Source organism: Stegodyphus dumicola, chromosome 1, assembly GCF_044657685.1.
Source record: "Stegodyphus dumicola isolate Sdum_Otavi_A_Nest chromosome 1, ASM4465768v1".
NCBI lineage: Eukaryota > Metazoa > Arthropoda > Arachnida > Araneae > Eresidae > Stegodyphus > Stegodyphus dumicola.
The window spans coordinates 19,770,455-19,784,991 of record NC_140768.1 but is presented as its reverse complement, the minus strand read 5'-3'; the positions used below and the strand labels follow the sequence as shown (position 1 = coordinate 19,784,991).

General features: G+C 30.4%; 1 protein-coding gene across 8 annotated transcripts in view; it reads left to right on the top strand.

Moving 5' to 3' along the window:
• The window catches only part of beta-Spec (spectrin beta chain), a 128,483-nt gene that overhangs the window by 21,409 nt on the left and 92,537 nt on the right, over window positions 1-14,537 (top strand). For all 8 annotated transcript variants that reach the window (XM_035354243.2, XM_035354239.2, XM_035354241.2 and 5 more), the window contains exons 4-7: window positions 4,115-4,288; window positions 5,488-5,660; window positions 6,568-6,683; window positions 9,873-9,985. In XM_035354243.2, coding sequence (XP_035210134.1) covers window positions 4,115-4,288; window positions 5,488-5,660; window positions 6,568-6,683; window positions 9,873-9,985 — 576 coding nt within the window. The remainder of the gene's footprint in view (window positions 1-4,114; window positions 4,289-5,487; window positions 5,661-6,567; window positions 6,684-9,872; window positions 9,986-14,537) is intronic.

Here is a 14,537-nt window from a genome sequence, read left to right as displayed (position 1 = left end):
ATTTGAAGTGTTCAGTAGAGTGTGATTAATCTTTGAATAACTGACACTTTATTAACTTTATAAAGAAAATTTTTTGCGTTTTTGTAACAAAATATTACATTTAATTTGATACAGGAAACAAGGGAATTTTCTTACATTTATTGGTGGATTTTCCTCTCAGTTGCTTAAACATTTGTACTGTGTACAGTCAATAGATTTTGGGAAGCAGAGTCATGCAAAAATGTGCAGTGTTCTCACTGGGACTCGAATCTGGACCTCTTGAATACAGAATTCGTGTGCTTCCATTATGCCATGAAGGCATGCGAAAAGGAGGGAGAAAATATATCTTATATATTCCCTCAGGACTCCCTTTATATACTTAAAGGGTATCGGGATTAGGGGACTCGGTCACTAAATCCTGTTGGTGACAAATTATTGTCCACCACCTTTTAATTCAAGTACCTCTATAGAGTCATTAGGTTTTTTGAAGCAGGAGATATGAAAAATATGCAGTGCCCTTGTCTGGACTCGAACCTGAACCCCTCGAAATATGCGAGTGTGCTGCTGATACATCACAAAGGCATGTCGAAGGGAGGGAAAAAACACTTTATAGCTGTTAAAGGAACTTGCTTCTACTTAGTAGTATTGGATGTAAAACTCTTTCGGCCTAAGGTCGTGTATCGCCTTGGCCGAGGAGCGTACTACTTAAGAGATTACTCAAGGGCAGGAGAGATGATGCTGAAGAAGGCAGTAAAGAGGCCACTGCCTCAGAATAATAATTAAATATGAAATATATACATGATATATAAAAATGAAATGGCAAAACAAATGTATTAAAGCACATTCCTTGAAAATGATTAGCCTGGAATTTGAAGTGACCAAGTGGATGTTAAAATATTTTGACTTAAAGAAGGAAAAATTGTGTAAAATGTTAAAATTGCACAATGTGTTTAATGAAATAGATTTCTTTGTGTGTGATAAATTAATGGTTTAAGATGTAACATTGAATGAAAATTTAAGTTTATAATGCTGCAGTTCATGTTTATTGAGTACTGTATTTGACAGCGTATAAGACGCACTTTTTTTTCCTAAATTTGGTCTCAAAAAAGTTACCTGCGTCTTATACGTGAAGGACACAGGTTAACTTTCAATACTGAATGCTGTTTTTAGCCCGGATAAAGGTCTAGACACATATAACTTTTTCTACATCTGCCATAATTATTTTTCGAACGTGTGAAATATCTGTTGCCAAAAAGCGGCAAAGCTCGAAGCTGATGTCGAAGTTCGAACTGGTTCGATGGTCACATTATGTCTATGGAGCCTTTCCTTCTTTAGATAGACTTTCTTTGACTCAGCCGACATAAGTGTCGGTATTGGTGCTACTCTGTATAAACATGTCGGTATTGGCGCTTAAAACTATTTGTTTTAAAAAAGAAACAAGAGATTAAGCTATACAATTCAGTATAAACTAGGAGTGTTAAACTACGCCAAAGTGCATGGAAACAACAGCAGCAAGGCATTTCGGTCCACCACCTACCGAAAAAATGTTACATACTTGGCGACTGAAGGAAGATCGACTGAAGACTGCTAAAAAACAAAAACATAACCTTCGATGCCCAGCTCCATCTTAGCCTGAACTTGAAAATTCCGTAAAAATGTGGGTAATAGATAAGAGGAAATCTGGGATAAGTGTTTCAACCAAAATGATAATCAATGAGGCCAAAGGATTTGCAGAAAAACATGAGAATCAGAACTTTTCAGGATCTCAGGGCTGGTGCTACAGGTTCATGAAAAGACAAGGCTTATCAATGAGCACAAAAACAACTATTGCACAGAAAATGCCAGCAGATTATGATGAAAAAATACTAGTATTTCATAGGTTTGTTATAAATGTACGCAAGAAAACTTCTTTTGAGCTCGGTCAAATAGGAAATATGGAGGAAATTCCACTCGCATTTGATATACCATCCAACCATTATTCGAAGAAGGTGATACTAGCGATGACGGAAAGAGTAGTGTGATGATGATATTCTCATTTTCGATGATGATAAGTGAAAAGGATTTTTATGGTTTGAAAGTGATTAAAGTCTAATTTCATGATAGGCAACATTTTCCTTGAATCTGTGTTTTTTGTTGTTTCTACTTTATTTTGTATTATGTTTGATTGCTTGCCGTTCATTCATTTATGCATTATTGAAATTTACATATCATGTTCAAAATAGCTTGCCGTTTGTTAATTTTCCTTAATAAAAATATGTTTGGTAATTGCATTCAATGATTGTTTATTTGGCTTTTACGAAACGTAAGAACTAAAAGAAATCACCTTTTAAGTTATTGTGGACATTTTAAATAAGGGTGCGTCTTATATACCGTCAAATACGGTAGTTGCAAACCGTTAGTAGTTACATCCGAGTCTGTCATGGCTTTGTCACAAAAGAAAATGATAGTTTTGTGGGTTACCTTGTTGAAATCTGTTGTCAAGGTTCAACAGAAGCCGAATGTACCAGTTGCTGAAGGGCAGAATGACAAGCTAATTTTAGCTGTTGGAAATAAGCATCATAGCACAGGTACAACCTATAACCCTATATAAGTATCCTACCAATAACAGATATGATGGTAATCTATTAATCAGAATAATAAATTGTATCATAATTTGGTTTATAGTATATCTGAAAACTGGTTAATTTCGTATTTATAATAGATATTGCAATGTTTGTTAAATGTTAGTTTTAGTTTCCCATTGCTTGGAAGTAAAGTAAATTATAATATGTTTTAGAAATAATTATATTAAATTTGTATTTTGCATTTGTGTTTTAGAAAAAACGGGACATAGCAATAAGGAATATTTGAAAATTTTTGTGGAAGGATGCTTTGAATTCATGAAATCATGTTTCAGCAAGGAGAATGTATTTAATCATTAAATGCATGTCATATGATTGGATGTATACTTAAATGCATTAATTGATAATTTTATTAAAATGATTCCCTGATTTGAGAGTGAAATATGTTTTTTAGTATATTATCAAGGGAATTAAAATAACTGCGTCAGTTTCATTTACTGTAACAATTCTTCTATTGAATGAAGTCCTACATAGTTTACTAATTTCATATAGTTACATTTCTTTTTAATGTCTGTAATTAAGAACAGTGTAAAACAAATTTGGGTACTTCTGTTGAAATTGGGTGCTAGTGTCCAAACTCTGTAACCTATTTTGTGTTGTGCCATGAATAGCTTTGTCATGTCTAATGCACAATGCCAAGACTTGTGTGCAATCCAAAATTTGTGCAGTTCTTTAGTTGTTTTTAACCAGAAATAGATCGTTGTGTATATGAAACAATATATATTATATGATATTACCGTTATTGCAAGTTAATTTTTTCATGAAAGTTGACTAATCATAAGGGTTGCTGCCATCTAGTTAGATTTCTCGCCAGCGTTCATATTTGGCGCTGCAGGGCTGTGTTGACAGAAAAATATCCAAATTTGCTTTTAAGCATTTTAGTCAGCATAATTAACTGAAGTTAATAGCTTAACCAAGCTGTTACTGTAAGGTGCAATTGTTGTAATAATTTGCATTGCAATAATTTATAGAAGTGCAAAATTATTATTAAGCTATTTAAAAGCAAAATATTAAAAAATTACTATTATTGCATAATGTGCAGAAAATCTTCCTTAATTTAGTTTTTGGAGTTAAAAGTATTGGCATTTATTGAGAAATAATCGGATTTATTTTCCTTTTATGTAATTTTACTGTAAGATGTGTTTCAGTGAGGAAATGTTTAGCTTATTTTTTAAAAAGACTTTTACATAAGCATTTGCTTCAGAGCTAAAAATATCATGAAATTGATGAATGTTTTTAATAAAAAAGTTTGTATTTTTCAAAGCATGGTGATGATTGAAGCAGTTATTTGAAATATCTCGTTGAATTTCTTTTAGCAGATTTCATTAATAAGTTGTAACTTTACATTCTTCTTTCATAAATATTGCTTTTAATTTTTCTGAATTGATTTCATTTGAAGTCAAATTTTTGTTGTTTCTTAATTGTCTATTTAAGAGGTTTTGCATGACAAGTTTTTTTTTTTATTATTTCTTTATCATTTCGTAAGCATTGCTAATTAATGTATATATTTTCAGCCAAAACCAACAAAAGGAAAAATGAGAATTCACTGTTTAGAAAATGTTGATAAAGCTCTTCAGTTCCTTAAAGATCAAAGAGTTCATTTAGAAAATCTGGGTTCCCATGATATTGTGGATGGAAATCCTCGTCTTACTCTAGGACTTATATGGACTATCATTTTAAGATTTCAGGTAAGCTTTTAAATATTAAAATTATTAAAAATCTGATTAAACTTGCAAAAAATGTGTGGCAAAGTATTTTCTTGAGCAATGCAAGAAAATTGTGTAATTTTTTTATATAAACACTATCAGTTTTTGGAGTTGCTCAGTATCGGTTTTCATCGACTACGCAGCAACGAAATCTAGGTTATTTGATTTATAAGAGATGTTTCTAGCTTTCTAATTTGTTTCAGATAGTTTTAAACATTTTCTGAAACAAATATATATTACGTAATAATCTTAGAAAGTAGATATCCATTTTTCATTTGTTCTAAAAATTAAATATGAAGAGCCTTTTAAAAATCTTAGTCTTTTTGATCAAATGCATCATTACCTCTTTTAAATCAATTTTTTTCTAAGTGAAGCTGCTCTAGCTTGTGTACAAATTATTAGCTTTTACAATGGACACTGTTCTTGCACTGTTTGGGTAAAAAGTAAAAATGTATCCTAAACCAGATATAGTCTCGTTTATAGTCATACAGTGTTTGTAGCTTTGTTTCATCTTTAAATCATACGTCTTTATGAATGTAGTTTGCAAAGTTTAACATTTTTGGTACTTAATTGCAACTTGAGTTAAAGCATTTAGTTTCTTTTTTTGAGATTTTATTCAAAAATTTGTTGCTATGGACATTGCCTACTTGAATTCATGCTTGATTATATACTTAAGAGTTTCATTGCGATTTTGAAAGTATATCTATGAAGAAATGTTTTTGAGTATTTAAACTTGACTTCGCCCCCCCCCCAAAAAAAAATATGAAGGTGTAGTTTGTAAAAATTGAGTGAAAGTCAAAAATATGTTCGACATTACACTAGTTGAAATATAGTGCCCTTTTTTATGCAGATTCATTGTTTTAGTAAAATTTTAACTCCCTGTTATGTTAATTGGATATATATTTCAGATTGTTCACAAAAGAATATATTGCTACTTATCCTCTGCAGTCATGAAAAATTCCAAAACTACCCATTTGGGGATTCATGTAGTTTTAGATAGATTTTAGGAATTATATTTTTAGTATTCCTTTGTAAGTCTGTTTGGGTCTTCGTGGAAACAGGTTATGTCAAATATATGTGTGTTTTGGTAATTGCTTTTGTTGGCAAGTTTTCACAGTATTGAAATTTATTATGTTTCTTTCTTTATTTTGGAATATGTTATTCATTTCTTTATTTTGTAGATTCAAGATATCACCATTGAAGAAGTTGATAACCAAGAAACAAAGTCTGCGAAAGATGCATTGCTACTGTGGTGTCAAATGAAGACTGCTGGCTATCCAAATGTTAATATTCGAAATTTCACAACTAGCTGGAGAGATGGCTTAGCTTTTAATGCCATTATCCATAAGCACAGGTAAATGTTTTAATGCACAATTAAGTTTTAGTATTGTCGTATTTTGTACAGTGCACTCTCATTATCTGAGCTAATGCCAGGAAAGCAGGTTACAGATATCCAAACTATCAATTTTCATGCATATTATATGTGTTTATGTCTTAAAAAATCAGTCATTTTACTTTATCGGTTTTTCAGAACATTTCAACGTTTGTCAAATTTCGTTGCATATTTTTTGAAGTTCTTTTTTGTCATTCCATTATAATTGCTTTTGATCAATGAAGTCCAGCGGTGTTTCAGCAGACGTCATTGCTATCTTCGAACTAATGTAATTGTCAGTATCTTCTTTACTTGCATTTTACTTCGTCTCTTCTGTTCTTGAGACATTTGAAATGATATCTTCGTCATTCAAGCATTGAAAGCCTGGCCCAGCCAAATTGCGATTGAACCTTGATGATTTCCTAGCTATGGTATATGCACTATGTCATGAGGCAAATAAATTATGTTCTTCACAGTTAGATAAATCTCCAATTTCTATATTGGGAAGAATCTTTCTCCATGAACAAACCAGTTTTTGTTTTACTTTCGACTAAGCATCTGCTACCCTGTGTATGTTATCAAATTCCCTGTGTATGTTATGTGTTTTCCCTGTGTATGTTATCAAAGTCCATGCAGAACAAATTAAGTGAGGTAATCATTAAAAGTAAACCTAAAGATAAAATTCAGCAGTTTTTAGAGCATGCACAGATTTGTATGTTTTGGAACATATTCTTGTGTCAACGTGCGTAGTGCTGTGTTTCTGGACATTGTTGCATACTGATAATCCGTACATCGATAATTGAGAGTACACTATATTTAGTATTCTAGTACTTATTTCAATAAAAAGTTTTTGTATTGAATTATTTATATATTTATTTTCTTCTAACAGGCCTGACTTAATACAGTATGACAAATTATCAAAATCAAATGCTATTTACAACTTGAACAATGCCTTCAGTACTGCTGAGCAGAACCTTGGAATTACAAGGTTACTGGATGCTGAAGGTTTGTATTATGATTTAAAATCATTTTGGTAATGCTATCTTGTACATAATAATGCAGAAATATCTTGTGGTTGCATATGTCTCGGACATACTTGAATTTTTATATATGCTTAAATAATTTGTCACTTTGTTAAAAATATTATTTGGTTTGGGTTTTTATTTGAATTTAAGTTATTTCTGTTTGAGCTAAAATGTTTCTTAGTAATCAGATATAAATTGCATGCATAAATTAGACAAAATGCAGATTTTAGGAGTCTGAAATTTAGTGTGGTAGAAATTTGTTGGTGGTAATGGTGAGTGGTTGGTGATTGTGCAAATGAAAAGGGGGATTATCAGTCGTGTTTAAAAAGTTTATTATAGAATGATGAAAAAATTATGATTACAAACCTTTAGATAAAGCAGATTTTCTGTGAGAAATGCAAAGGAGAAGATAATAGCAAATGATGCCGCATAATTCAAAAATTGTTTTTATTCACAACAGTATGCACTTTAATTATATGTAATCAAATTTTTAAATATTGCTATGGAATTATTATTGAAATAAGTAAGGCCAAATCATCTATAAAAGTTAACTTGCTAAATCGTAAAAATTAAGCGTACAGCTATTAATCTTCTGTTTCCCATCGACTCCTATCGAAATATAAGATTAATATAAACATAAACTTTTATTTCCTCCTCGCTACCACTTTAAATTGTGTTCTTGGTTTTGAATGCTTATTTAATTTACCCAATATAACTATTCTCAATATTAAGGCTCCCAAAGAATGCAAGTAAATTGGTAAAAGCATTTTTTGTTAATTATATTGTTACGAAATGCCGCAAGTCAGGTTTAGGTTGTCATAAAATTGCGCGGAGTGGCAGGGTTGCTAGATATACCATAGATGGATACAACAAAATCTTACCGCTTTGACCCAGAATGCTCTCGAATTCAAGTCAAAAGTTATGTAAACTCTCCTTGTACTAGGAGGTCAGTCTAGCGTTGAGTTTCGAGAACGAAAAAACCGAGTTGGGAGCTGTACTGTAGTGCTTTGCTGTGAAGCTGTCTTCACCATTATAGCTTGAAGGCTGTGTTGCTGGTTGTTTCAGCATTGTCAGTTTTTTAACTGTAACATGTTCTGTAAACATGTAACAAACATGTTCTGTAAACATGTTTTGGGGAACTGTCCTAAGTAATATTGGCAAATAAATTGAGTTGTGATGCTTCATCAAATGTTGTTGTCAATCACTCCAAATTCACAAACACGCAGAACGCAACAATATTATAGGTTATTTCTCTTTCTGTGTCTTTTTTAACTGCTATTGGATTATTGTATGATTTGGTGTTAACCATTGGTGTTTTGCCCAGTTAATTGATAGTCAACCATATTGCCACCTAGAACAGTAGGTAGTTTATTTGTGCTTAATCCAGAATGTAGTACTAATAAATCATTGTCAGAATTAAGTTGCTCAATCTTAAGAATAAATCAAATATATAGCCATTAAACTTCCAGTTTACTTTCAATCCTGTTGAAATACAGTATAAATATAAACAAAAACAAATGGTATATGCACGCTAGCAGGAGGGAAAAGCATAAGCAGGGCCAGGAATAAATAGAAAGAGGATAACCTCATTTTCAGCCCTCAAGAGGTAGTGGGAGGAAGGAAAGATTTTTCTTTCTTATATAGTAGCACATCATAAATGAAACCTGAAGACTAACTTTTGTTTGGTGTGGAATGTAGCATTTGCTTTTCTTCTTTATGTGTAACAGAAGAAAGGAGAAAGAATTAAGTTCCAGTTTTACTTTTTCAATTAGCTCAGCAAATTATGATTTTCATTCAATTTTTGATTCCATGCAGCTTCATTCAATTTTTGATTTTTGATTCTGTTCAATCAGCCAGTACATATCAGGATTTGGTGTGCCTTAAAATATACATACAAAGTTATCTTTTTTACAATAAGTGCAGCAGTAAGACCATCCAAAAAATCTTCAAATATTTTAATACGATATTTCTTGTGTGCAAATTTTAATTTGCAAGAGGAAAGAACTGCAAATACTTTTAAAAATGCTTGGCATGATTTAGAGCCAGCTATCATATTTATGATGACGATAACTGTGAATTTGAAGGTTTTCAAGTACTATGAACTAAAAAGTGAATTTTTCTGATTAGTAGAGTGTGTGAAAAAATGCTAATTGAAGATGATATAACTATCTGCCATTGTGATGACAGTGCTGTAATCATCAATCAGATATTTGATGGTAAAATCTATAGTAGGTCGAAATGGCAGAAATTATCACCATTTTGGCTTTGGGTAACAGTTTAATAAGGTAATTATTTAACCACAGTCTTTATTTTATTAAAATATCTTTCATGAAAAATAGAATGGCTGTTTTAATCCCAAAATGTAAAATTATATTTAAAAAAGAAATTTTAATGAAAATGTAATTGTGTCAGAACAGAAGCCAAATGTAATTTTTGATGCCTAGTAAAAAGGAAACACTACACAAAAAGGGTGTAGTGTGGCTTCCACAGGGAGGGGGAAATCTAGTTAATGGAATATGTGAAGAATGATGTAACTGAATTCTTTAACTGTTGGGGCAGTGTCCCAATTAACAGTCAACAATTGGCAAAATCGATAGTACATTTTTTAATTCAGCAAATACAGAACCTTAGTGAAGAAAATGATAAATAGGTGATTGAAAATGAAAAGTAGAATATTTAGTACAAATTCTGAACTAGGCAGTTACAGGACTCGAACAGTGAAACTTTGTAACTGAACAAGAAATTATCAATCTCAATAAAATTAAAGGTAACACAATGAAATTGCTTCAACAGCTTAAGTTGAAAATAATGTTTAAATGAAATAAACGTTAGTAGTGAGCTCTTTTTTTTTGTGTGTGTGTGTGTGATTTTTGTGTTTCTTAAAATCATAAGTGCTTATATTACAAACACCCATTTCATATTTTTAATCTCAAAGTTCTACAGTTCATATTACTAGATTTAAATGAATGATATAAAATCTGAAAATTTCCAGAATTGTCTGGCATTATCAAAGTCCTGAAAATTCCAGATCAGACTTAATATTTTCTATTATTATGAAACAAATTTCTAAAATAAAACTACAAATTGTTTAATTTTGCAGTTGTGCTTCTGTTAAATTTACTGAATTTTTAATTTCATTGCTGATCTTTTTGATTTATGTAACTTTCAGATGTTTATGTTGAAAGCCCGGATGAAAAGTCTATAATAACCTATGTTGTCACATACTATCATTATTTCTCCAAGATGAAAGCAGAGACTGTTCAGGGTAGAAGAATTGGAAAGGTTTGTACTTTTGTATAAGTAGTAATGCAATTTTTAATTCTTTATTGAAGCATTTAAAAAACTGTTTATGCCTATGCAGTATATGTAACTTGCTATTGCATAATTTTTAAAACTTTTTATTGTTTCATAATATAATTTTCTTTACCTTTTTTTTTTTTTAAGTTTATGGGATTGTGAGTATTTAAATTTTGAAAGAAAATAAGCATTATATCATAAAGCAGCATATTTGAATAAAGTAATGGATGTTTGTTTATAATTTTAGAATTAACTACAGTAAAATTTGCTGTGGAGGAGTTTATAGTATTACTTGTGCAATCAGGAAAGAATATATATTTATGAAATTTATAGTTTTTAAATAAGTTTATTTAAGGTATTTTTGTGTGGAGAGGTATATAAGTATTGGAGAGGCTTGTTGCATAGATAGAATAGTGAAACTTGGAGACAAACATAACAGTAGGTTCACCTTGTTTTGTTATTGTATGAAGCAGTTCTTGAGATACATATTCTGATCCACATATCAACATGGGCTTTGTAAGTTTATATCTTCAGACAATGGATGATACAGAGATGTGAGCTGCAACATGTTAGTTGCAAACAAGCAAATGGGAAATATGCAACACATTCAGAAAAAAGCCTGGGAAAGTATCAAAAAAGTTTTGGTTTTGAAAAAACTTCAATTTTAATTAAAATATTATTCACTGATTGGCTAACATATGTGCATTGCAGCATTTGATTCAGATTAATTTAAGATTATATGATAGGTTAATTTGAAATGTTGCAATTTAGATTGATATATTATAAATAATTACTATTTTTAGGATAGAAAGGGAAGATACTGAAATTTAAATTAAGAAAATGCTGTTGCAAATTGTAACCAGAATTTTGCTCAACATATTTGCACTTCAAAGAGAAAATTGCTTAGTGACGAAGTCTTTTTGAGAGAAAAAGCAGTATCGCAGCAAAATAAGAGAAATATAATGTGGAAAATATAAGTCATGAAATTTTGGATTAAATTTTTAAATTATATAGAATGTAAATCTTGAGCCCTATATTTTTTAGAATAAATGAGAGAATAATGAAAATAAATGTATTTTTGAGAATAAGTTTCAGAGTCCCATTTTAAAGTAGTTTTTTAATTTTAAGAAGTCCTTGATTTTGGAAAGTCTACATGATCATGATTATTCTTGGAAGGTTTTCAAAATAGTTTTTGCAAAATATCACAAATATAAAAATTTAACCCCTTGGGTAAGGATTTATTTGAGAAAATATTTGCATGTGAAACTGATATAATTTTTGGTTGCGATTCATCAATAGTTACTTCACTATCAGGAGTATAAAGGTAACAAAATTTATTATTTAGGTAATCCACTATATTTCTAATCTTTCTTATTTTGTCATCTTTATTTTCCTTTTCATTATCCGTAAAATGTAGAAAGCTTGAAATATCAAAAAACCTATCGCGTGGCATAGTGCTGGCAAAAATTGGAGTACTTATTGAATATCTTTTTGACCGATACATATGCATTTTTGACTTCTTCATTTGCGACATCAAGATGCATAATAGAATATAGGCCTTTATTTTATCAGAACTTACAGGAAACCATCTTTTTTTTTTTTTTTTTTTTTGTTGTTGTTGTTACCCGACCTTCTTTTTCTATCACTTGTCTGACATATCTATTCGTCTCTTCTACTATAGTGTTCCAAAAATCTTCATTCAAGACTTGTTAGTTGCATTTCAAAACATCTAAAGGCGTAGGATTATCACCTAGTCTACACATGCTCAAAGGATTAATTCCAGATAAATTTTTTATATCGACTACATTTGCTTCTTCCCAAATCCATTCCTCTGTTACTGGTTCACGAGAAGATTCATTATCACTGCTCGATAGACGTCTTGTGTGTCTTCAAAAGCTTGTTTTTATATTGCAATTGTGTCATCATTTTCTGGTTCACTAGAAGATTCACTATCACTGCTGTCTTGTGCATCTTCGAAACCTTGATATTATATTACAATTGTCATCATTTTCTGGTTCAATATTGTCTTCATCACCTTTGCTTTGTATTTCATTGTAATTGTCAATTTCAGGATCACTAAACAATACTTTAGATTTCTCAAAGTCACTTTCGCTATCACTATCATAAAATATATTCCTTGTTTTTGACATAATGGGGCAGTGTATCGCAAATAATGTTTACCGAAATACTGTAATTGCCTCTTGTATTATGACTGATACAAGCTACAATGAAATGAACAGAATTGTGCCTAACCTCAAGTAACGTTTTAGACACGTCATCTGCTCCTAGGGAAAACAAGTGAAAGACGTCTCTCAGACGTCAAATGTACCCAAGAGTTTCATTTTGGGTTTGACGTCTTAGACACGTCATCCGCTCCTGGGGGGGGGAAGTGAATGACGTCAAATGAACAAAAGAGGTTAATACACCCATTACTTATTTTAAATAACAAATCTTAAAATTTTAGAACACTAATTTTCATATTTATAAAATACATTTTATCATAAATATAGTAACATTCTTAATGAAATTATGCTTTCATTTGTTATTACTTCATTTCTAACTTCCTTACTTTGCACAAAAGTGGAAGGCCCTATAGTACTTAAGAATAAACATTTCCATCTAATTGGGCATAGCTGCTTTAATTGACTATTTATTTATTGAATGAACAGTGGTTAAAGGGTGCTCACTTCCTTACCTAAGGTTACTTGCTTTTAAGATATGTACTAAAACCTACCATTATATATGAAAAAAAAAATTCAATATTAAAAAAAATTTCTCTCAATCATAAAATGAGAGCTTTTAATTCTTTTTATGTATGAAGAGGTAAAAGGAGTTTTTGTACAGCAGTAAGAATAGGCCCATCTTCTGAGCCAGTATTTCGTAAACATACTATGTACCTTACAGTTATTGATTAATTATAATATTCATTTACCATAATTCCAAAGTATTAATTTTATTTAAGTAAATTCTTAAAATTAAGTCAAAAAGGATTTAAAATAAATCAGAAATATAATTATTAATCACAGTAAAAATTTCAGTAACCTTCCTTAAATTAAATTAATTTAAAAACCTTAAATTTTGTTTATTAATTTATTAAACATGATTTTTTAAAACTCTAATTTGTAATACCATAGAATTTTAATCTATCATTCTTATAAAACAGTGTTTTAGTTTTAATATTCAGTATAGTTGGAAAGCAGCGTTATGTGTTCATATTTAAAAATAATAAATTATTACCTATTCTGTGTTCTACAAAACATTATTAGTTATACTGTGATCAAATTGTCTCTTTCGGCCCATGAAAATTTTTAGTTCACACTATGATACTAACATTAAAAAGCAATTAAAATATGTAATGAAATAACATTAAAAATACTCACAAAAATTTATAAATTCAAAACCATTCAAAGGAAATACTGAATTATGCTTTTATAATTTCTAGTAGTAATAAATGCCACATTTTATTTCACTGGATTTTTGAACTTGCAGATGAATAAACACAATTTTGTAGATAAAACTTTTCAGTTAAGTAAGGGTCATTCTCCATGAATGAATTTTCCACTGTTTCACGAGACAGGTGAAAATCATATTAATTTATAATAGATTGGAGAAGTTTATTGCATAGATAGAATGAGAGACGAACATAGCTGTAGGTTCAACACATTTTATTATTGGATAAAACATTAGAGACGCACATTCTGATTTAACATGGACGTCATCTGCACCTAACATTTTTTAAAGTTTACATCTTATGACAACAGATGATGTAAGTGATGATCACAGAGAAGTGAGCCAGGACATTTTGGTTTGAAGCAAGCAAGTGGGAAAGTGCAAAACATTCAGAAGAAAGGATGGAAAAGTATCAAAAGTTTTGATTGAAATATTATATTACTACAATTGAAATATTATTTACTGATTGGTTGAAGCATCTGCATTGCAGCATTTTGTAAGATTATGTGATACAGAATAATTTGAAATTAATTTCTATTAGATTGACACATTACAAATACAGTACAAAGTCCATAATCTGGACTCGTCAGCACTTCAGTAGGGATTTTTCCAGATTATAGATCATGAATTTAAATCTAGTAAGATGGCATGCAGAAATTATACAGTTAAAAATATGAAACCATAATTTATGAAATAAAGAGGAATTATGATGTAAAGAGCATCAAAATTTACAAAAAAAAAAAAAAAAAAAAAAAAAAAAAAAAAAAAAAAACTTAATATTTATTTTTGTACTTTATTAAACATATCTTTCAATGTAAGTTGTTTAAGTTGCTTCATTTTTTGTGCTAATATTTTCTCTTTAATTCTATAAACAGACATAATTTCTTGTTCAGTTACAAAGTTCCACTGTTCAAGTCCTGTAATTGCTGTGTTGAGAACACCGACTAATTTGTCAATCGAAATTTTTTCATTTTCAATAACCTCTCTGTCACTTTCTTCACTATTGGAAGTGCTATTTTCTGGATCTAGAACCATACTACAGATTTCGCTGTCCGTTAACCGATTAATGATTGGGGCATTGTCGTCG